This window comes from Lissotriton helveticus, chromosome 2_1 (genome assembly GCF_964261635.1).
Source record: "Lissotriton helveticus chromosome 2_1, aLisHel1.1, whole genome shotgun sequence".
NCBI lineage: Eukaryota > Metazoa > Chordata > Amphibia > Caudata > Salamandridae > Lissotriton > Lissotriton helveticus.
This window is the reverse complement of record NC_136059.1, coordinates 668555490-668580934: the sequence shown is the minus strand read 5'-3', so window position 1 is coordinate 668580934 and position 25445 is coordinate 668555490. Positions and strand designations below refer to the sequence as shown.

Genomic DNA, 25445 nt, shown 5'->3' with positions numbered 1-25445 from the left:
TCAGTGCACGCTTCCACCAGGCATACACACCACCAGACATCAGTGCACGCTTCCACCAGACATACAGACCACCAGGCATCAGTGCACGCTTCCACCAGGCATACACACCACCAGCCATCAGTGCACGCTTCCACCAGGCACACACACCACCAGCCATCAGTGCACGCTTCCACCAGGCATACACACCACCAGCCATTAGTACATGCTTCCACCAGGCACACACCACCAGCCGTCAGTGCACACTTTCACCAGGCACACACACCACCAGCCATCAGTGCACGCTTTCACCAGGCACACACACCACCAGCCATAAGTGCACGCTTCCACCAGGCACACACACCACCAGACATCAGTGAAAGCTTCTACCAGGCACACATCACCAGACGTCAGTGCACACTTTCACCAGGCGCACACACCACCAGCCATCAGTGCACGCTTTCACCGGGCACACACACCACCAGCCGTCAGTGCATGCTTCCACCAGGCACACACACCACCAGCCATCGCTGCACGCTTCCACAAGGCACACACACCACCAGGCGTCAGTGCACGCTTCTACCAGGCACACACACCATCAGCCGTCAGTGTACGCTTCCACCAGGCATACACACCACCAGCCATCAGTGCACGCTTCCACCAGGCACACACATCACCAGCCATCAGTGCACGCTTCCACCAGGCACACATACACCAGCCATCAGTGCAGCTTCCATCAGGGATGCACACCACCAGCCATCAGTGCACGCTTCCACCAAGCACACACACCACCAGCCATGAGTGCACGCTTCCACCAGGCATACACACCACCAGCCGTGAGTTCACGCTTCCACCAGGCACACACACTACCACCCATCAGTGCATGATTCCACCAGGCACACACACCACCAGCTGTCAGTGCATGCTTCCACCGGGCACACACCACCAGCCATCAGTGCACGCTTCCACCAGGCACACACACCACCAGCCGTCAGTGCACGCTTCCACCAGGCACACACACCACCAGCCGTCAGTGTACGCTTTCACCAGGCACACACACAACCAGCCATCAGTGCAGCAGGCAGGCTCATTTCAGAGTCTCTTGGTAAATATGTTCTGATGCCTGGGAGGGAGTGGGTCGAGTTTCCTTAAACCATGCTGAGTGTGCAGGTGCAGTGCATGAACTCCTGTGTGAGTGAGTCACGCTTCCTGGGGCTCACTCACTCCACACTTGAAAATTGCACCTGCACCAGGCATTTTCTCATTTGCAAAGTTCAGCGCATTGGCACAGCTAGTTAGTCCCCACAACCCCGGAAATGAATGTTTCCTACAACCAGAATGGAAACAACATTCAGAGCTATGAAAACAAGTTAATTTGATGAAAAGAACTGTTAACAAAAACAATGTCCAGCTATTGTAGATCTGGCAACTTAAACAAAACAGCAACAAAAAACAAACAAGCATTAGCAAAACTAATAGGTCTCGCTTTTTGGACCGTATAAGTATTTAGTTATGCAGCAGAATATCCTTGGTGCAACACCACCAAATGTTGCATTGCTAAACACTTATAAGGTCCCAAATGCGAGACCTATTGGCTATGCCAATGCTTGTTTAAATAATGACTAGGCTATGTTACTAAACCAAAAGTCCTAAGGCCTCTATGTCCATTGTGACATTACTTTTCTGAGGTACCGGGAACTCCCATCTCGACAACGGGGAAACAGTTCCAATACTGGGTTAATGTAGAGTGACATAATTTACACAAAAGGAGGCAAGAAAGACAATGTCAAATCAAGTGAAGCACATCTGGTTGCTTAAATCAGATTCACATAAAGTAACAGTGGGGATGATCAACCCGAATCTTTAGAGCTCAAGTATGGCTCTCGCTAAAGGTAGATCTGAGAAACCAGACAAACTAAACATTGTTTAAAAGAAATTTGAAGCCAAGCCTCTTCCAAGTAGCTTTCTCTCCCTCACTAAATGCCTTAAGCACCAACAGTCCCTTTAATTAGAGGACAGGGCCAGATGAAGAACAATACAAACTACTATTTAGAATGGGAAAGAACATCCATCAGAGTGAAAGCCTTATCTGGAGGCACCCCAGTGAAATCCTGTAGCCACAGACCTAAGACTTTTCTAAGAGTTGGTGTTATGTTGTGGCTACCTGTCACAAGCCAGGACAATACAAATCGATTGAAATCAAAACAATAAATATACGCTAGTGTGTGCTACCACCTAATATAAATGTATAAATGTATCTGTTTCGTCATTTTCACTACTAGAAAAATATTAGAATAGCCATTAACAGAAACATTACTGACTACAAAATAAGCCCATTAGTAATTGTCATCAAGTTTAAAAAAAAATACAAATTGATACCTGTCGAGTGATATTATTACAGTTTCATTTAGTTCAGGGATGTCATCGGCCTTAATGGTTATGTTGATCAATGTGTCACTTTGTCCACTTAAAAACATTACAGAGCCATTGAAAGGACTTAAATCTTCTACAGTTACAGATTTCGCATTGAGACCTGAGGGTGTCAAACTCCAAAAAACAGTGGCATGCCCATCAGTGCCATCTCGATGTAATGGTATGGAGACCTACAAACAAACAGAAAACAGTGAGTAGCTGAATACAATGACATTTTCATAATATGACCAGATGACATTATTGACCATTAATTATATACAGTAGCGGTCATGTGAATGATAGACGTCTGGCCTTACGCAGGGTTGCTACTCCAACACCCGAAACTGTGACGCTGACAGCGTCACTGGCCTACACTGAATACCACCATAGACTACAATGGCAATGAATGGCTTTAGAAAGGTAAGTCGTGCATCACATTGCAGCAAGTTGGTTTACTGCCTGGCTTCTGCCTCCTGCTTCAAAGCAAGGTTGCGATACAAAAGGGGATGAAGGACGGAGCGTTTGACCAAATCAAACACTCACCCCCAGTCAACTGATCTGGGTTTAATCCATCACCATTCTTTAGCTCACTCCGCCACACCAGTTCAGACCTAGCCATATGCAAATCAGTCTGACCCTGTGCCTCATGGGAACAGTCCAGTCCGAACTGCCAAAGCCATGTCTTCCCTGGACCGGAAACAAGCATCCTGCTTTGCATATGGCCATGTCTGAACTGGGGTGGCGGAGTGAGCTAAAGAATGGTGAAGGATTAAACCCAGATCAGTTGACTTGGGGTGAGTGTTTCATTTGCTCAAACGCTCCGTCCATCATTCCCTTTGGTATCGCTTTGTTCGCCCTAAGTTGGCAGGGTATGCTCAGACGTGAGACCCTTGCTCACTTTGCCACTGGATTCAAGATAGCCTGCCTGATGAGGGTTATGAACCCGAAACCGGTCCCAGGATGCTTGTTTCCGGTCCAGGGAAGACATGGCTTGGCAGTTCGGGCTGGACTGTTCCCATGAGGCACAGGGTCAGACTGATTTGCATATGGCTATGTCTGAACTGGGGTGGGGGAGTGAGCTAAAGAATGGTGATGGATTAAACCCAGATCAGTTGACTGGGGGTGAGTGTTTGATTTGCTCAAACGCTCCGTCCATCATCCCCTTTTGTATCGCAAAGCAAGGTGGGGCAGGTAGCCTGGGACAGACAGCCCAGACTTAAATATATTGATTTGCTTAGAGATACAATTGTATCTCTAAATTGATCGATCAGCCCTAGAGTCCCAATGGAGAACCCACCCCTGTATATATACAGAAAAGGTCCACACTGAGGGAAGCCAGCACCTCTGTGAAAATGAAAAAAAAAATGTTTGCTCCATGGTGACATTTCTTCTCCCCATAAAGAAATGTATTTGCCTACAACCTCCTGAACGGTGACTTTCCTGCTAGGAAGGGGTTGACCGGAATCCTATTGGTGCAAAATCATTTCTAGAGTGGGAAAGGGACAGAGGGGAGTTTGTGAATGCTCGCAAAGTCACAAGTTTATGAGTGATCACAAACTCACATGGTAAACAAAGCTTTTATTCCACTCACCCTTGTGTGGGTTTCACTACTGTGTAATTGTAAGCAGTTGCAGCCTAAACTTTTGGAGGGCGACATGCTATTACAGAGGCTGCTTGATCTCTTGTCAAAATCAAGTACATATACATCCAAGCATGTCCTGTCAAAAACATGTGCTTCCCGCTAAAAAAAGGCTTTGTGAATCAGGTCCTATATACGTAATACTTGCTGAATAGTTTGTTAAATGAAAATCTGTGACGTAGGAGTTAGATGGAATTTACGTCTCAATGGGTAATCATAGCAGCTATATACCTGATTTTGTTTGAAAACTGACTGAAAGCAACAAAGCAAAGAGATTACTCCTCTCAAATTAGATATTAGATGGACTTCAAATGTTATTAGAATCCATAACATTCGCATGAATGCCAAATAAGATTATATTTTAAACACTAGAACAATTGCAAGTATTCGAAAGAGATCTACATTAATCAATAATGTGTCTCACATAATGCATGCGACGTGGCTTGGGATTGAATACAGAATGTGAGCCTCTCAAAAAGTGCTCCAAATTCAAGAGGACCAGTTTTCAAATGTAAACCTGGTAGACTATAGAAGCGTTGAGTGCAAATATTGAATTACTGTCAGTGCTGGAGTTTATCGCACAATTAAATGCTATGCCTGGGCGAAACTTCAATGCAGTGATATGCAAAACTGTACCCTATGTTTCGCCTGACACTCTGCTGTTTCTATGCTAACCTGCACCTGTGGCCTCTCATTGCGGTCTGAACTACAGGAGGCAAAACTGGTGTTCCAATCAGTTACCCAAATGTTTCTCCTTGGTTTAGTAGAGGAAGCATTTGAGAGTTTATTTATAGGTCGGGTTATTATCAAGATCCTTTAGGCTTCTCAAGCTGTAGACAAATAGACAATAGACTTTTAAATATTTAAGGAGTTAGAATTAAGTTTGGGGAATTGTAGTTTTCAGAAGAAGCAGAATTCAAGATATCTCAGAACTACTAATGATATTCACCTGCACATACAAATGCTGAGCCTCTCAGACTTCCAAGCACGACAAAATGAGTATCTTTGAGATGGGGAACAATAAAAAGCGGTTACAGAGCGCCATGATGCCCTAAGGAGGAGCAGGCTTTTATCCTAATTCCATCTGCATCCTTTACCCAGGTGCCTGTCTCTTACAGTTTACACACTTCATATGTTGGTTTTAAGGATCCTGTGCAGCAGTGTTCGTAATATAAGGACATTGTGACTGGTGTGTTGGTCAGTGATTAGTCAGGCTAAGGGTAGATCGGTATTATTCAGAAGCACTTCCTCATCAGACATGGGAATCGCATGTGAAGAATTTGGGAGTAACAAGAAGTAAATCAGAGAGGAAACCCGTTTCTCAAAATTCATACAAAAGATCACATCAGCAGAATAACATTTACTATTTTTTGTTTTACAAAAGCTATACCCTCAGAAAATGATGAAAATGAAAAGTTCTCAAAACTTGCCACACTTGGTCTGAAAAACCACGTCTAATAAAAAATTAGAGAACAATCACAAATGATTTTTGTGAAAGCGTTCTTAAGGAACATGAAACATTTCTGTTTTAAAATGTCAGGAATGCCATGACACTCGACATTTTAACAAAATAATGCTAAGATCTTACCATACAGATCCCAGGACACAAATATTCAGTAGTTTGTACTACTATTGTGTTGGCAGATACACATAATAACCTATCCACCACTTAAAATGTACTTGCATGTTTCACTATACTAATTCAACACTAATCCTCTGTGGGTCCCGGAGTAGCGTGCTACCCGCCGAAAAAGCGCTTCGACGCCTCGTCAGGGGTAGTAAGCGCTATATAAATGCAATTACAATACAATACAATACAATAAATACATCTCAATGAGGGCAATAAGCCAAGAACATTTATGTTTCATCATTAACTAATGTTAAGTTGCTTTCTTCACAATTCCTTCTTACTGTTAGTTTAAATTATTCATATTCTACACCTTAAATTTAGACCAAGTGAATGAATGCCACCATCAAAAAGTAGTCTTAATATCAGATACAGTCTTGAACTCCTGTCAAGCTCCACATAACTTCTCAGACAACTAAAACAAGTCCATGACTTATTGGTTGTCCCAGACCCTCATCCCAACAATAATGTGCATTCATCACACCATATACAAGCAGTCTCATTGATAATTAGACCACCATAATCTACCTGAACTAGACCATTGGCTAATCCCCACTAACTGGAGCCTAAAACTATGTCAAGAATCTACTTTAGCTAGACCTATATGTTGCATCATGCCAAACTTCCATGAATGTATCTCCTGTGCACCTGCATTTTTGTCTGAAGCAACTACTATTCATGCACACCAGTCTACGACAACTGATGAACAAATTAAATGGACCAGCATATTCTACATTAATGTAAGTTAGAAGGTGACTTAAAAACAAGGTAGTTGAACATGCTGATTTGCATAAAATATCTGAAGTGTCACACGCAACAGGATTAATTGTAGTCACAGATTCATGAAAATTCCATTACATCCCACACCAAAGTTGGTCACAAGACAATGTCTGAACAGGTCTGTCCCTGCATCAAAGGCAGCATATCAGTCAGGTATTCTCAACTCAGCTTAAAAACGGGCACAAATAAAGTAGATATTAAAACAATCTGTAAATTAGCACAGGAAAACATTTACATTATTTACCAAATAAGAGCTGGTATCTTCTGGTTCATAGGTAACTATTGGCAGTTTGCTTATAAAGCCAATTTCTCCATTTGCAATTTCAGGAGTAACCTTCAGAGAAATGTTTTGGATGGTTCCCAGTCTAGGAGTGAGAGGTGGGATTGGAGGAAAAACATTAACCAGCTCAGCACTTTCCATCTGTATGTATAAAAGGATAGAGAAAATATTAATGTTAGAAGTATTTGACAGAAATATAAAGATCAATGTCTCGAAGCAATTTTACATTTATAATTAATATATATATATATATATATATATATATATATATATATATATATATATATATATATATATATATATATATATATATATATATATAATATATATATACACACACATACGCAACCACACACACACATACGCAACCACACACACACACACACACACACACACATTGGGAATTATGCCCAAAAACCATTTGCTCTTCTAAATTAAAAAAGATAACAAATACAATAGTATTCATGGTAATAGCAGGTTGGTCCTTTGCAGCAATATGTACTGGATTATTGGTTAAGCGTAATACTATTAACAACAATTTGTTATTTACAGCAGGTTTAAGGCTTCCCTAGGATTAAGTCTCAGTTTATGCAAAACTGGTCTTTTGGGACACTTTTTGTGTAGTTAACATTCCTACATTGGATGTTAATGTTTCAAATAATGATCTTCGGTAGAGAGTTGTTTTGCAAACAGCTTTACTATAGAGTATAAAACGTTGGGGATTGCCATCATCATAGCTGAGAAGTGAGCATCAGCTACCTCGGGTCGTTACACATTGAGAGTCAAAGAAATCAGTATACTCCCAGTCACTTCTGGTAGTACAGCATTAATTAATAGCAAACAAATACCAGAATTAGCAAAGGGGATGATTTTACTTTTTTTTTTACCTGACAGGGCATTTTTTGATAAGGCTTGTTCGGTATCATTGTCAATGGAAAAGTTCAAGCGTCCTTCTGGCGAGAATCTAGGACTAGAATAGCAATGTTATCACAGTTTACAGAGTCCTTTAGAAGTTCTATTTGGGTCATATGACTCTCCCATTTTGGGTCAGACCTTTTTTCACAAACATATTTGTGGGTCTACGAGGAAGATCTGCGTCTCGAGGAACTAGCAAAATAATCTAGGATGGTGTTTTTGATTTATCAGCTGCCTGTGTGAAGTTGAACCAAATGAACTTAATTTGGAAGTCCTCAAAGGACTGGTACTAGAGAAGGAGAAAAATAACCTGCAGAAAGACATTCTAGATTTTAGTTTTGTACCTTTTTACCCCCTTGTCCTCCCTTCCTTTTTATTTAAGACCCTCTTCCCTGCCTTCCGTGATCCTTGTAATTCTTCCCCTCCCACTTTATTACAGTTTTTTAAACTCCCTACTTCCTGTCCCACTTTATGCCTATTTTTACATACCCTTACTCCTCCTCCAAATATTTACCCCTTTTTGCATACACCTTATTCCCCTTCATGCTCTACTCCTTTTTTACAAGCCCATTACTCCTACTCTAGCTGTAATTCTTTTTTTAAAATCCATACTTCTTTTCCTTCTTTACTTCCATTTTTTACAACCACGTTCCTCCAACTTGACTCCCTTTTTCAAATTGCGTTACCATGTACTCCCCTCCACCTTTACTCCCTTTTTTACAGAACACTTACTCCCACTCCTGCTTTACTCCTTTTTATCATAACCACTACTTCCCTTCCTTCTTTAATAAAAATTTTTGCAAACTATATACTCTCACTTTTACTTTAATCTTTTTTTTAAACACCTTAGAACCCCTCCAGCCATCCTCTCATTTTTCTTCTAAACCTCTTACCCTGATTCCTACTTTACTTCATTTATTTTCCAAACCCGAAACTTGTATCTTGCTTTACACCCCTTCCAAATTCACTCCCATTGTTTTTTTCAAACATCGTTTTCCTCCTTCAGCTTCCCTGTCCTACTTTACTCCTGCTCCCTTTAAAAAGAAAGCCCTTACCTTATCACCCACTTTACTTACTTATATAATAAAAAACACTTACTACACCCTCTTCTTCCACTTTTTCTTTTTTTAGAAACTTTACAAACCCCATGCTCCACCTTTTAAAAAAATGCACTCCCCTTACCGTTTTACTCTAATTTATTTTTTCAATCCCTTTACGCTCATTTATGCCTTATTCATTTTTTTATACGCCCCTGCCTCCCCCTCTACACCACTCCTGCCATGTACACTCGTCCTTTTTCCATTCTTACCCATTTTGCATGCTGTCCTCTTCTTTCTCTACACTTACCCTTTACACAAAAACATATTTTCGTGGAAAAGTTTATTTCGTCCATTTAACTTTTTTCCTACAATGAAGTTTCGTCCTCCTGTTTTTGCCAGGCTGACTTTTTTGATTTTAGAACTTCGTTAAAATGGCGGATTACCACTTAAGACACCTACCTTACACTTAAGAAGGGGGCGAAGAAGAGAATAAGAGCAGTTGCTACTCTGAGAAATCCCCTGATTAAGGGCACCCGAGTACGCCCTACACCATGTAACAGGTCATACACAGAATTGAGACAAAAGAAACAAATGAAGATAATATTAAGTAATGTTGAACAGAAAGACCCCTTGGTTGCTGTAGAAGAAACCTCGATAACATTAGGCTTCTTTGCTGGAGAAAACTGCTACATGCCTGAGAACAGTAAACATTTTCAAAATAATGTTACGGAGCTGTAGTAATAGAGTGCGGAGATGCAGGTAACTTGAACACATATGTATAATTCTTGTAGCCTGAAGAAACCAGATCCTTCCCAGCCAGCCACGAATTAACTGGCGCGGATATAATACTGGCCCCCCAAGTGACTTTTCACAACAGTAAAGTTACACATTCCACAAACAGCATTACAACATCATTACTACACATCCCCTTCCCTTCACAAACCCAGAACAGACAGATAAGGAGCTAAGGGAGACGCAAGCAACAACAAAAACAGAAAACAGCAGGAAACACCTGGGAAACATGGTACCACAATACAAACAGCAATGCTAGGTACCTCCTACAAACTTCAAAGCTAGGACCCCAACTACCCATACAAAATCCCCTAACAAATCTGGTGGTCTGTAACATCTTCTCTCCCTTGCCACCACCTGCTTATCACCCATATCATGGCCATTCCTGAAATATTAGCCTCCCTAACACCCTCTCTCTCACCAGCTGAACTAGCTTGAAAGTCACCATCACCCATCAGCATCCACCCTGAACAAGACTCCAAAGAATTATCCAGCTCTGGTTGACTTGCACCTACTTTCTGAAACCGAGCCACTCTTCTCAAGTTCCACCTCTGATCATTTTGCAACTTCACCCAACTTCGTCAAACAAACTTCACTCTGTAGGGTCCCTGAAACTTCGAAAACCCTCAGCTCACTCCTCCAGGCCTAACCTTCACCCAATCTCCCACACAAATCAAGCCTTCTTTTTGAACCACCATACACATTTCTTACCATGTTCTCCGTACATCTTTCCTGCAAACATGAAGAACACAACTTGGTCCTGGTTTCCTACCCCTGATCAACTTGAAGGGTGTTTTCCCAGTGGCAGGATTGGGTGTGGTACGCCCACAACATGTCCTTTACCACATTCTGCACACCCATCCCTCCTTTGCTGGCCAATTCGATAGTCCCTTTAATCCATCGTTTCAACCGCTTCACCTGACCATTCCCTTGCGGACCTACACCTTCCAAAAACATTCTCATCTCATGAGATGTGAGTTGCGTGCCATTGGCAGTGACAAGGTTGGAAATGTTGCCTCTCTCCTAAAGATTTTTCAGCATGGCAATGGTGGACTTTGCGTTTATAATCCTCATAAACATCACTTCAAACCACCTTGATTTGGCATCCACTAGAACCCCACAAACCTCTCCTGATCAGCCGTAAAATCCAAAGGTCCAATGAAATCTAGGCTAATCTTTTCCTACACAAAATCTGCTTCTGACATAATCTGGCGATCTCCACTGATACCCAATCCAACCTTCAGTCTCTCTTCAGAATTCTTGCACACCACACAGCTCTCTACCCATTGCTTGGTATCACTGTACAACCTTGGCCACCAAAACTTTCCCTTCAACCTCTTTATGGTGCACATCTGGCCCATATAAAATGTGTGGGCCAAGAGCATACGTTTGTGCCTTACTGCACCCGGAGGTACAAACCTGTTGCCAGCATCATTACTACAGTAGTAATATAAGAACTGATGCTCAACTCAACCCACCACCTTGAGGCCACAAGCCACAACACTGTTGCCTTCTCCCGTCTTGTTTCTTGAGGCTTTGTATCTTTAGGGCCTGATTACAATGTTGGGCAGATTTATGGTATGTCCGCCTGACACCGTTGCAGTTTTGGGACAGACCGATCTCCGGTCGGTGGTCCAGACACCTCGATTACAATGCAACCGCACATGGTGCGGTCACATACTCCCATTTGTCTATGAAAGCTGGTGCTAAGGCCATAGGCCAGCCATAACACAAGCTCCCGTAGACAAATGGGAGAATCTGTTCATGTCTGCACTGCGTGGCAGGCACCTCACATGGTGCAGAGATTAACAGGGGGGCACAATAAGAGCACTCTTGGCCCACAACGGAAGGCCACAGGAGGAAGGGGGCCCTGCTAGGAGCCCTCAAAGTTGCTTTCTGACAGGCTTTCCATTTCGGAAAGCCGACTTGGAAAAACTGTCGGAAATTGTAATCCCTACATTGAAAACACTGTAAACAGGGATTACGCCCAGTCTCCGACAGGCCGACGGGCTCCTTGAGCCTGTCGGAATTTATTCGGAATGACCATCCGGTTTCAGTTTCGACTGCCTGCATTGTAATGTGGCGGTTAAAACTGAAACCGCAATGAGGCTCGGAGGCTTTTCAACCCTCATCGTAATGAGGGTCTTAGTGTCTTATTATACATTATAAGCTGGTATCCCGTAATATTTCTCTTACGCTTTCCATATGTTAGAGACTGTATCCAAGTAAGCAAGAAAGACTAGACAAACCCACAAACAAACCAACAGGAGGCAAAATATTATGATAATGTAACCAGGTTAAAGCAGATACAGTCTTTTAGTGCTCAAATAATGAACAGAGTACAACACAGGTGTGGTTACCACAGAAACAAGAAAAACACAGTCAGAATCACTAATAGCACTACAAGTCCAGAACGTGTCTAAAATGGAGACTGGGGGGAGGGTCAGAGGTCAAGCTGGTCTAGAAAGACAGCAAGACACCAAGTGAACCCCAGATAGGATAAGACAAATGCAGAGGGTGGCAGAAAGGTAGCAACCACTTCCCCTCACATTACCCTCACTTCACATCTTTGCTCCTTTCTTCTTTCACCCTCCTATCTTAAACCTTCAATGTGATTCCTCCCTGGAGTCTGAGGTCTGGGCCAAAATGACTTCCCCTCAGTCGGTATCAATTCCATTGACAAGCAAAGACCAGGGCTGTAGGGTCAAGCTTGAAACAAAATCCCATTGTAATTCGAAAGGTCCAATGAGAATCCACAGTGCCCCCAGGGTCACAGCATCCGTGAATTACTAAAAATGTTCCCAAGTCACAAAGCAGGACCAAAAGCAGGAACAAACAGTCTAACTGAGACCAGACAGGCCACAAAGGACAAAGAGCAGAGAGATGCATGAACATCAGGAAAGCACAATCAACAGCACCCACATCTGCAATGACGGGAAAACCAGAATAACATGACAGGAGGAGTTGGTGAGTATTCCTTCAGGTTAGACTCTAACTGAGCAACTTCCCTGTAAGATTTACTATGCAGGTACCCCTCTGCTGAGCACATGGTAATATTTTATGCTTACGCATCATTCTTATTACATGTTTCGTCGATCTGAGTATTCATCTACTTATCATGCTTAACTTTCATAAGTAACTGCAGGCTTTATACCGAAATGACTTGCCAGCAATCGACATCACTACATCCCCTACTTTTCCTTATCACACTGCTTAAAAAATTGAGGCAATCCCGCACCTTCTAGCAATTAACCCCGCTGCCAAATCTAAAAATTAAACTAAACATGACTAGCAAGTTTTTACTATGATTGAGGCTCCACAAGACTTAACACAAAGCAACAAAGACAAACCACAAGAAAGAGTTTAAGGCACGGAGGGGCGATAAGCAATTGCAAAACTTACGCAGAGCTTAAAATGCCACCATCTGAATAGATCCATAGCAGCCTAAGATACTCAAAATTCCATTACTGCAGTCAACTGTAATTAGAGTAATAGTGCGAAAACAGAGCACAGCACAACAAAAAGTAATAACTTATTTTACGCATCGGGAGCCGGATACCTACGCTCTTTGGATGTCGGTGCAAGACCAATAATCTTTCTAGAAGCTCTTGACCTCGGCTTCTAACCGTTTACCATAACGGGGATCTTCAAACTTTACCTGACCTAGCCAAGTTTTTACAGACTCATATAGTTATTCAAGAATTCCTTGGATACTTTGATCGGGAAAAGGTTGTTTTGGTGGACCTTTCGACACACAGAATTATGATTGAAGCCTTGAGAAAGTTGTTCATCGACAAAACACGTGTCGGCTGTTTATGTTCTACAACTACGTGTCAACATCTCTGAAAATTAATCTACATGTTTTCAGGATCTTGACATATGGATTGTCCTCACTCACTATGTTATTCTGTAATTAAATACATCACTGACTATTGATGGTCAGTTATTACTTTTTGTGGTGCTGTGGTATGTTTACGCATTATTCGTTTTGATGTGTATGGAGGAAGGCTTCTCCCTGCACTGGGTGACACTGTGGGTGGCACCGTGTTGACATTGAGCACGCTAGATTACATATTGGGCTACACTTGTGCAAACTATAACAGAGGTGCTGACTGTTCTTTTTGTAACTACTGCCATCCCTCCTGTATATTACATTTTAATTAGAGTATGGTAAAAGAAACAAGCAAGACAAATCCAAGGTTGGTATGCTAGAACACATGTGGAAAATCCACCTATCACTTTTTGTAACTCTTGGTTGGGACGGGTATTCTAACATGTGGGTCCTGTTGCTCATTGTACCACTGGCATTATTGTGCACCCGACTCAAGAGTCCCAAACAGAATGAAAGCGGTCTTGGGTTTCTTGCATTGCTCTTCAGAGAGTACCTGGCTTGGCAGTTCAGGCTGGATTGTTCTTATTAAAGCAGGACTAAGGCTGATTAGCATTTGGCTGTGTCTAATCTTAAGTGACATGGTGGGAAAAAATGATGGACTGGGATGCTGCCTGAGTAATTACCAGTGGTAGAGCTAATGGAAGCATTCCATCCATCACTTTTATCCATTATTCAGAGTGACACTCTGAGCACAAAAATAAGCCCAGACGTCGGTCTAGTGCTCACTAATCGACTGAAACGAAGCTGCACCTGACTGAAGAAGCCACAATAGGCCAAACCTGCTCTTGGGTTGCTTGTGTTGCTTGTGTTGCGGTTCAGAGAGGACCGCACTTTGCAATTTGGGCTGGACTGTTCCTACTTGAGCAGGACCAACACTGATTTGCATATGGCTAGAATTAATTTGAGATGTCATATTAGGCACAAAATGATGGACACGGATGTGGCCTGCATAATTACCAGAGGCTAAAGTTCAAGCATTCCATCCATCACATTTTTAGATCATTCATTGTGATGTCCTAAATTGGATAGGTGTGATCACTGTGCCACTGGGACCAATGTTTACCTAATAGTAGAGGGCCAAATAGACCAAAACCAGTCTTGTGTTGCTTGTATTATGGTTCAAAGAGCACCTGGTCTAGCAGTTCAGGCTGTACTGGTCCAACTGGTATAGCTCCAAGGCTGATTTGCATATGGCTGGGTCTACTTAGAGGTGGTATGGTGGGTAAAACAACAGTGGACTGGCAAACAGCCTCAAGTAATTAGCAGTGGCTGAGATTAATTCCAGACTTCCGTTTTGAAAAGAACGGGCCCCTGAAAATTGGATAAATTGCCACAACAGGGAAAAATAACTTATAAAAAAAGGTCACCTTGGCAAGGTGGGTCAAACAAAACACAGGCACATATATAAAAATTAATTTTTTAGAGTGACCATATACATATATCAATTACACAACATCCTGTAGTCTGATAAATGTATTTTATTTACTATTGTTGTTTATAATTTAGTTTGATAACAATAAAAAACTATTTGTATGAAAAAGACATCTGATTAGAACACGTTTCTTATTAAAAAGGGTTGTGTTTGTGTACATGCATTTAATGCTAATGATTTATCTCACATTTCTCAATAATCATGTCAATACAAATAATTTAAAATATTTGTAGAGGGATGAATCAATATATGCATTTCATTTCATCTTATAATAAAACCATTAATTGCCGTATATTTTCAACATTTTCTTAGTATGAGGAGACTGGCGGTATATGTTCTAGCTACGCGCGTTTCGGCTTGCGCCTTTGTCAGGACTCCGTCACAGATTCTTTTGGCGTTGGCTCTAAGTGGAATGGCTTTGCTTCTCCTAGATTTTAAGGGATTTTTCAGCAGTCACTAAGTATCAGCTTTTAAGAGTCGGTCAAATATCTCCAATAGAGTCATTGAGGAGAAATTCAATTCATCGACGGCTCAAGTATTGCTTCTTCCTTATTTTTCTTTTTGATGATCAGGTGTCCTACTCCTAGTCGGTTATTATAGAGAGGTTCTTGTTTACTCTTAACAACTAGGTAGTTGTTTCTTCGATATTTTTCTAATCTTTGACTGTATATGGGATGATCCTATTTATCTCCCCCACTCCACTGGAAGATTTCTCAAATTCAAAGGAGGAAACAGTTCCTCAGATCTATTTTGTTCCTTTTCCTCTCAGGTTCTGAATTATAGGAGCTTCGATGTATGTAGAGACTAGACGCTCAAACGTTATGGTCTGTTATATTTTCTTCAAGCCGTCATGCTGGCTCTCTCGATGTCCTTGTAGGAAACACGCCAGACTTTCTCCTATACTCATTCGTAATCTTCACACATGAGCAATCCCTTCCGGTGATCAAAAAACTGTTGAAGACTTGGCTTTTCTCAGTTTAGTCTCTCTTCTTCTTCTCTTCCGCTCAGCGCTTTGACACCTTGGGGGTTTAGTGCGCTTTATAAATCCTCATCCTATCCTATCCTCACCTATAAGAGTTTGAAAAACCTCAAAATCTCACAGAAGAGCAAAGTTAAAGGCTTACAATACACTAGAAATGTCACTTATTGGTGTCTTGAAAGGACTGGTCACTGGAGGTCAACAGTTACATTTGTGCCACAACCTTTGCCAAGAACAATGCTGAAAGCAGTATACAAAGAGCTTAACAGAGACTTTATGTGTTCAGCTCTCCACACGTTGCCTGACAGCACGATGTTGAAAGCTGCGATCAGCAAATAGCTGGGTATCCGTGCTGACATAAGTATCCTAGTGCTTTCGTACTTGTCATTCCCGGACTGCTGTCTGACAATCTGCTTGGAGTGCTAGAGAGTTGCAGCTGGACTGCAGAATTCACCACAAATTATATTAGACTTGAATGTTTTCGTTTTTTCCAACCAAAATAAATGAAGTCCAGGAAAACCTAATAATCAAAATCCCTTTCCAAGATTGTGGTCAGTCCACAGGATGATATGCAAGGTTCCCAAACTAAGGCAAAGTAAATCCATTTCCTGTGATGTCATTTCCTGACATAGGAATTAGCACCCACAGCCAAAAATGAACTACGAGAATAAGCTGAACTCTCATTCTTGAGTCTGATGAGGACAAGAAGTCCACATCAGGAGGGAGAGAAGATAGCATAATGAGAACAGTAGTGAAGCAGAACTCATACCTATTATATTTACTTCCTGAATCTCCTAGATAGGGATCCCTTGCATTCAACTGTTTGAGTAAGGAATTTGCCTAAGAGGAAATCAAATCTAGCCATGGTTTTCCAAATGTATTGCATATCCACTGAAACATCAGATGGCAAAACATAATCTACTGAAATGACAGAACTAATTGCCCAGATGCCTGAAAAGATAGTCTTCCTTGACATAGGTGCTGGAAGTACATGAGATTCATCACCATGCAGCAGCATAGACAACGTCCAAATATATCAAGTCTTCAGAGCATGTTCCCATTAGTCTGTTTATGGAATGGTTTATGACCATACTGTCTGTCTGCACAAAGATTGAATGATGCTTTTCAGGCGGAGAAAATTATTCAAGTACACTCAAGGTTGTCACCAGTTTCTTTTCATTGGATAATATTTGCCTTGGGATCACAGATGCTTGAACTAAACTACTTTGAAACCCAGCACTACAGCTCAGCCATGATCGTGGTCAATGTCAACTGGAATGGTTTGTCCAGAGGCTTCCCCTGGAAGACACTGCACACAAATATCCACCAATGAAGCTCCCCTGGGACAATCTGACACCCAGGAACTAACCTTGTGCAATGCATGTAGAGTCTAATGGGCACCTAGGTGCCTGCATAAGGGACGAAAAAGCCCACATTGCCTATGGATATCCACGCCCATATGCAAATCATGTGATCCAGGATTCAAAATCACTACAGCACTGGGGCTTTCTGGAACACGACATACAATGGTTGACTTTTCAATCTGCAACTGCTCTAGATAGTGAAAGAAATGCAAACTCCTCATCCAGCCAACTAAATAGTGAAAGAAACGCAAGCTCCTTCTCTATACAAAAAAGTGTGTAAATGATTAATTCTTAATTTAAGATACATGAGATTTTCCCGACTCATTCATGAACCCATAGAGTTGAAGGAATGTTGTGCCACACTACACGCCATTAGACACTGATGCACTGAGAAACATACATCCAGTGTGGATGCAGCAATATCCTCTCCTCATAACGTATGGACAACTATAGGAAAGTAGATTATTAGTAGGTGGGGGCATTCACCTCCAGCTAAAAATAATGCCAAAATCACTAATATGTCCAGTCAAGTCTCAATAAATTAATTCTTGCTCACGCTTAGTAGATTGGCAAACAAACATTCAGGCTTAGTTCAGGAGGAAGGTATGTGTAAAGCATTTAATATCACCAAAACAGTAAATAAGTAATAGATACAACAAAATAAAAATCCAACACTGATTTAATAAAATAGTGAATATTTCTATCTTTACAATGGCACAAAAATGACAAATATAGGAATCCGGAGATATGAATTTTTAAAGATTGAATCAAAAATTATACATTCTAGTGCCAAAAAGCCTTAAGAGCAACTTGAGGCAATTTGGTCGCACTGGACCAGGACAAAGACAAAGTTTTAGCAGACCGTGATGGAGAATCGGTCAAATAGGCAAAGGGTTGGGTCCCGGTTAAAAATTTACCTTCGGACTTAGTCTTTTTGTTGGAGCTTTTCTCTAGTTGACGGACTCGTAGGCAGGTCCTTGGGCTTCTCGGATCTGGAGTTCGATTCAGCGATGGCAGCCTGCTGCAGTGCATGCCTCTGTGAGTCTCTGGAAGTCCTTGTGCTTTACATCGACGGCAAGCAGCTCCGGAGCTTTCAACAGGACAAACCAGCACAGGCAGGCCGATTCACAATTCGACATCGGCGGCTTGACTCTCAATGCCAAGTTGGTCTTCTCTTGGAGCTTTTCTGCAAAACTTTGGAGAAAATGTCTTACTGTGCAGATCTTGTAGATTTGTTGACTCCTTTGGGGAAAATGAGTGTCCACAAGTTCAGTCCAAGGGTCCGAACTCTCTGTATTGCCACTTGGGGGCTAGGAGTCAATTTCCCAAAATGCACCTGCACAGTCCAGGAAAAATCCAGTTGCAACGGGTCGGCTGGGATGATCCTATCTTTGGGCTTGCAGGTTACTTCTTCCATCTCTGTTGTACGTATTGCTGATCAGGGAGTCCACTCCTTTTCCTTTGAGTAAGGCCCAGTCCTTTCTTTTTGGAGCCTTTAGAGTGCAGTCCTTTTGACTGCAAGCCTTCGGTGGTGTAGTCCAAGAGGCCAGCAGGGCACTCCTTATTCTTTTGTTTCAGGCAGTGTTCTGAGGAGCTCCTGCAGCTCTCCCATAGTTATCCTCCATTCTGAGCTGGCAAGGGGTGGGTCACCCTAACCAAGTTACCTTGATTTGCTATGACCTCTTCCTGCAAGGTGTAGCATATTTTTTACCCAGAATGCACAGTTTTGCCAACAATTGAAATGGAGAAAATCTCTCCTTGGTGTGTGTGTTTGTGTAACCCTACCCAATGTGTGCCTACCATCTGACTACACTCCCCTTCCAGCCCCTCTCCTAATCTAATTATGGGGTCTCCCATGGCTGGGGAAGAAGGAAGTGGGGGATAGCCTGGGTCCCGTGACATTTGTTCTCCTGCCTTTGAAGTTCAGCGTATCTCCCCAACCCCTCTTCCTCTCGCTGGCCTCTCCAGGAATCAAATCTCCACCCACCAAATGGCTGTATTGTTTCAGCCTCAGACCCATTCACACCTACTCTGGGAGCTGGTTGGCTCAGGCTATCAAAGGCTGACCAATCATAAGAGGCGGCTACAGGGCTGCTTGAATTAACTTCAGGATAGTATTTTCTAAAACTACTTTTCTGGAATAGTTGTAATACATTGGCAAGTTTGGGGTTTATTGTAAACATTAGTTTGATACTTTGAATGATCTGTCTAGCTAGCTCCAATCAAAAGTTAGACTTCATTAGGTTTAATAAAGCCTTCCCATGTTAGCCTATGGGGCTAGCAGCGCTACAATATGGCTTTTTTCCCTTACCAGGGCATATAAAACATGTTTTAAATTGTCCCTGCTTTTTACAACAATGCACCCTACCCTTAGGGCACCTAGGGCAGATGTTAAGGGTGAATTCTAAGTTATAAAAAGGTAATTTTAGGCTGTGGAATCTCTGAATTCCAAAGCTGAATTTGGACATTGTTTTATTTTAAAACCAGCCTGAGAGGTAGGCCTGGCTTTAAAGTGACACCAGATACCACGACAGTGCACACTTAAGAGCATTAACACCACTGGGGTCTTTAAACCCACATGTCCTAACATAAATTAGGGGTTTACAGGCAAGTTGTCTTTGCCAATTAGAATTATACCAATTACCATATAACTTTAGAGAACAGAGCACTGGCCCTAGGCCTGATTAGCACTTTCAGAGTCAGTAACCATCAGCACCAGTCAATAAAATGGGGGTGCTCAGGGCAAAAAGGATGACTTTCCTACACCAACGATGTGTGAAATAACTGTGCATGGTAAGTTTAAGATTGAAAGATAAAACTGCTAGTCATGATCTTGACAGAAGTACTGCCATACATCTTACAGGATAATCGAGTGGGCTCATGCTGAAAGAAAACAAAAGATGTTAGAAAACACCCTGCTGCTACATGATCATCTGCGTTGTCTACATCTGAAAGCAATAGGTTTAATAAACTAATAGACACCCTACAGGTTGGAGACCCCTTAAACCCCTCCTGTGATATTCTTGTCCTGTATACAATGCTAGTCTCCCGATCTACCTTCCTCCTGTGTCACTTTACTAATTTTATTCTTTGGAAGTTGTGTCTGCATATCACCTTGGAGAGCTTCTTGTAAGGTTGTGCAGTCTAGTAGCTGGGATGGGAGGAGCATCGGGGCTGGGGGAAGAGGCGGAGTATGAACAGGAAAGGGCAGTTAGTGTAGGGACAGGGACATGAATGGAAGCAGGCAATAAAGCTCCAATGAATATGTATACTTTGTCTGTCGTTATTGAAGTCACGACACGACAGCTGGCGACGAGGGTGGGATAGGTGTGTCTATCACCCACAGAACCCTGCAGGAGAGTCCCGTCCCGAGCAGCGTCTGAAAAAGAGAAGTGCTGCTGTGAAGAGTGAGGCTGCCGCCTGAATCGAGAGGCCAGCAGCAGGTGACCCTATTCCCCAGTCAGGCGACTGTGTGGAGTCTATGAGGAGCCGAAACAACAAGCGGCGGGGCGCTTGAGAGAAAAAGCGCTCGATCGCGCCAAAAACGCGACTCACACCTGATGCGTGCAAGTTGGCACGCGCCGAAAGAGCAGAAGTCGGGAGCCCACTCCGACTCTGCCTGCCACCCCAAGTTGTAAAAGATTGCCCCCTGATAGTGGGTATTGCCCCAAGAACGCCTGCTGACCAGTGCCATCGAGCGTGGTGGAAAACGGAGCTCGAGTGGCACACGACATCGGGATCTCACCCCCGATGCGTGAGATTCGGCAAGTTGTCGCCGAGTGAGCGCGGGACCTAAAGAAGCAAGGTGGGAGCCCACCCCAACCTTACCTGAACGTGGCAGCTGCAGAAAAGGTGTGGAGATCTGGAGAGTGCTGCCCCTGAGACCGGCTGCCGGTGAGTCCTGAAGAAAGAATCAGCCTTGAGAGAATGAATGGAGATGAAGTCTCGTGTGAGCTGAGAGTTCAGTAACGGCGGCCATTTTGAAGTCAGGCAGCTATCAGAACATCTCCTATGTGTGGATTGCAAGCGGCCATTTTGAGGTCAGGCAGTGTCAGACATTAAGAAATAAACATTGGTACATGCAAAACAAGCATTGGTAAATGCACCACAAGCAGTGGCGAAGACCAAACAAACACTGGCGAAGACCAAACAAGCATTGGTAAAGACCAGAAGAGAAATCCAACAAGCATTGGTTGAGACAAAGAAATAACAAACAAGCACAAGCAGTGAGCAGTGCAAGGTGAGCGCCCTAAAGAGCACAAGTGCGTTGATATCACGTCAGCCCAGCAATGTCAACTTCACCCGTTCGAAATGGAGGTGGTACAGCCGCGGCTGTGGCTGCTCCTGCCGCGCCCATCATTTCTCATCTACGCCCCCCGGAGCCATTGACACTAGTGGCGGGCGGAAGTATGGGTCCTCGGTGGCAGGAGTGGTTGGAAGATTTTGAACACTACCTAGAGGGTTCGAAAGTCGCCGGAGACAAGGACAAACTAATTGCACTCCGCAATCTTGTTGGCAAAGAAATTGGGAAAGTGATCAAAGAACTACCGACAGATGATAAAGGGACCTAAGTATGTGATGCACTTAACAAAAAATTTGTACACAAAAGAAATGTGGACTACGAAAGGTATGTGTTCCATCAGGCCCGCCAAGATAAAGAAGAAATGATGAGCACCTTCATCTCACGACTGCGTCGACTATCACAATATTGCAATTTTGACTCCTTTTCAACTGACGATGCCATCCGATTGAAAGTCATCGATGGTTGTCATTCAGAAACCCTTTGCAGGCGACTGCTGAGAAAGAGTCATAACCTCGATGAGATTGAAGAGATGACAAGAGTGCATGACCAGGCAGAAGAACATGAAAAGGTCATGGAGACAGGACGAGGCGAAAAAAAGGAGCAGGTGTACTGGACTCAAAGCTCCGGCCCTCAGAGAAGGTCTGGCGACCATCAGCGAAAGTCTCGCCCAGCATCTAGACACACACGTCGAAGTCATCAACGCCACGACTCGAGAAGGAGAGGAAAGAGATCGAGCTACACCAGGAAGCCAGAACGTACAAGGAAGTGCTATCGATGTGGGTATGATTTCCCACACACAGATACGTGTCCAGCGATGGGGCAACAGTGCCATAAGTGTGGACGCATGAACCATTTCGAAATCATGTGTGGAGTATACAACACGGAGAGGAAGAGTGAGAAAACTAGATCTTGGACGGATGAAAGGCGACACCATGCAAAGGCTGTGCAAGACAGGGCAGTGTCGTCCTCTGGCTCGTCACATTCCAGCAGAGAGTCTCACAACTCGCATTGGACTAGGCGGTCAACGTCCAGGGACTCAAGGTCGACTTCTCGAGAGACAAAATACACTGACGAATATGTCTGCATGGTGGCAGACCCGGATCAACTGAAAATAATATCCTCCGCTGGACATCGAAGTGGGGACTCACGCCACTAAATTTGTACTTGATAGTGGAGCGTCGCTAAACTACATGCCAGTGACTGAATACAACAAGATGAGACCGCAGCCCACATTAAGCCCTGCGCACGTCAGAGTATTCACCTGGATGTCGAAAAAAACACTTCACTGTCTGGGCAAGTTCGCTACAACACTTAAACATGAGTTTACAACAATTCAAGCCTACATTCACGTCATCCATGGACCGGAGGCTGATTGTCTCCTCAGTTTGCCCACAGCTGAAAGACTCAGACTGGTCGAAATATTGTGTTGAGTACATGACAATCCCGACATTGTCTGGAAGTTTCCCAAGCTCTTCCAAGGACTTGGCAAAATGAATAAGTGCCTGATTCGCTTACACATAAATAACCAGGTGCGTCCTATTGCTCAACATCCACGGCGAGTCCCTTTTCACCTACAACAGGCAGTGGAGGACGAGATTCAGGAACTGCTTCAAGCGGACATTATTTAAAGAACAGACAGTCCCACACCATGGGTGCCCCCTGTGGTGATCGTCCCCAAGAAAGGCACCCCTGAGAAAGTGAGATTATGTGTGGACATGAGGCTCCCCAACACTGCAATTGAACGGGAACGACATCCAGGGCCTCACCTGAGCGACATGATAGCAGCGCTAAATGGAGCCAGGGTATTCTCCAAATTAGATCTCAATAAAGGATATCATCAATTGGAGTTACATGAAAAATCGAGATACATCACAACGTTTGCAACACATTTGGGTCTATTTCGCTATAAAAGACTTACAGCCTGATTCATCAAGAAAGGAAACTGCGACTCTCAACTAGCGATTCACAGCGAATCGCAAATGGAAAGGCGCACATCGGAATTCATCATAGTTAGCGAGTAATTAAAGCGATTCGCACACGGGCGCAAAAATCGATAGCGAGAAAATAAAATCGCCGAAAATTCGCTATTACCCAGATATTCCGTCTCTATTTAGCGCCACGCAAATCCCCATTAGCGACATCTCGCCAGTAGCGAGATCGCACCAACGGGAAGTCGCTTTTCGAGCGCCGTGATGACGTCACAACCAGGAAGCAGGCAGTTCCCACCCCCATTCTGAACTGCGAGGCTGATCGCGAGGCTGCAGCTAAACAGAGAGCTCCTACCGGGACACCTCCAAAGTTGCGCAATTCACCCATTAGCGACAGTAGCAATGTCAGAGGAGTCTGCACCAGGGCCCAGTGACACCGGGCGCAAGAGAAAGCTCAAGTTTTCCGAGCAGGAGTTGGAGCAGCTCATCGAGGGAGTGGTTGAAAACCACGCAAAACTCTTCGGGAAGGACTCCCGGAGGGTGCCAGAGATGGAGAGACGTCGCATCTGGCTAGGAATCTCAGCCAAAGTGAACGCTGTGGGCGTGACACACAGGTCACTGGACGAGCTCAAGAAGAGGTGGTACGACCTCCGAGGTCGTGCCAAGGAGAGGGTGGCAGAGAGGCTGGGCGAGACATCTGGTACTGGGGGCGGAGAACCTACTGTCCCTCCCAATACCCCCATGGAGGACCGCGTGGAGGACACCCTTGAGACAGAGGCGTGCATAGGTGTCACCAACCTGGACTCATCCCGACCCAGCCAAGACAGCCAAGGTAAGTGGCATGCGACTGCGACCCTGTCCCCTACCAATGGTCATGGCCCTATAGCCTCCCATATACATTCCAAGTCATACAAACAATGCACATGAGATCATGGCCACAAGCATTGTGGGACATGTAGTCTGCCCATAATGTAAAAGAACCCCAATGCAGCCTCACGTATCCCAAAATAAGCTATCGCTAAGCCAGGCAGGGAATGTCAACCAGCATGCATGTAGCAACTGTACTACAGCAGCGACAGCGACATGCTGCAGATCGATGAGTCAGAAGAGGATGCGGAGGAGGTGCCAACACCAACACCTCCTGCACCATCAGGCGTAGCACCACACACCGCAGCCAGGCCAACACCAACAGCTCCAGCACCATCATTGGCAGCACCTAACCCTGCAGCCAGGGCAAGACAAACAGCGCCAGCACCATCCGGCGCAGCACCTAACCCTGCAGCCAGGGCAAGACAAACAGCGCCAGCACCATCCGGCGCAGCACCTAACCCTGCAGGCAGGGCAAGACAAACAGCGCCAGCACCATCCGGCGCAGCACCTAACCCTGCAGGCAGGGCAACACCAACAGCACCAGCACCATCATCGGCAGCACCTAACCCTGCAGGCAGGGCAAGACCAACAGCTTCAGCACCATCAGGTGCTGCACCTTTGCCAACCACAACTCCACCACCAGCTGCACCATCTACTTCTGGTGCATCAACTGTGGTGACTGTGCACACACCCACTGTGGGCAGCCAGCAGAGCAGGCATGTCAGGGCTCGCAACTATGACACATCACACAGCGGCAGGAGGGGGATGGCTGTGCGCATGCCAGGCATGAGCACTGAGCGCCGGATGCTACGCATTCACCAACAGCAGGCACGACGGCAAGGGGCCATTCAGCTGCAGCTACACAAAATTGGCCGCAATGTGGCCAATGTGGGTGATAGGATTGAGCGCATGACGGCAGCCATGGAGGCCAACACTGCTGCACTCATATCGCAGCGCAACTCCGCCCGCCGACGCCACCGGCAGCTCCTTACGCGCCTGACAGCCTACACCCGCTCAAACTACATAATGGGGAATGCCACCTCCCAGCTCTCACGACGGTGCCTGGCGCAGCAGCAGCAGCTAATACAATGTGTCGAGGATGTTGAACGGGTACTGGAGCAGGTCACCACTGCCGTACTGGCACTCCATCCTACTGGTGAAGGCAATGTGGGGAGGGACGACACCAGTGAGTGCGCCTCCAGTGTCAGCAGCCTGT

The 25445-nt window shown here is 44.2% G+C and overlaps 1 protein-coding gene across 1 annotated transcript in view; it reads right to left on the bottom strand.

Annotated features, from left to right (window-relative positions):
* ADGRV1 (adhesion G protein-coupled receptor V1) overlaps window positions 1–25445 on the bottom strand; it is a 2034994-nt gene that overhangs the window by 1810852 nt on the left and 198697 nt on the right. The window contains exons 10-11 of the mRNA XM_078677778.1: window positions 6679–6855; window positions 2356–2579 (exon numbers count right to left, since the gene is read on the bottom strand). Of these exons, the coding sequence (XP_078533904.1) occupies window positions 2356–2579; window positions 6679–6855 (401 nt within the window). The remainder of the gene's footprint in view (window positions 1–2355; window positions 2580–6678; window positions 6856–25445) is intronic.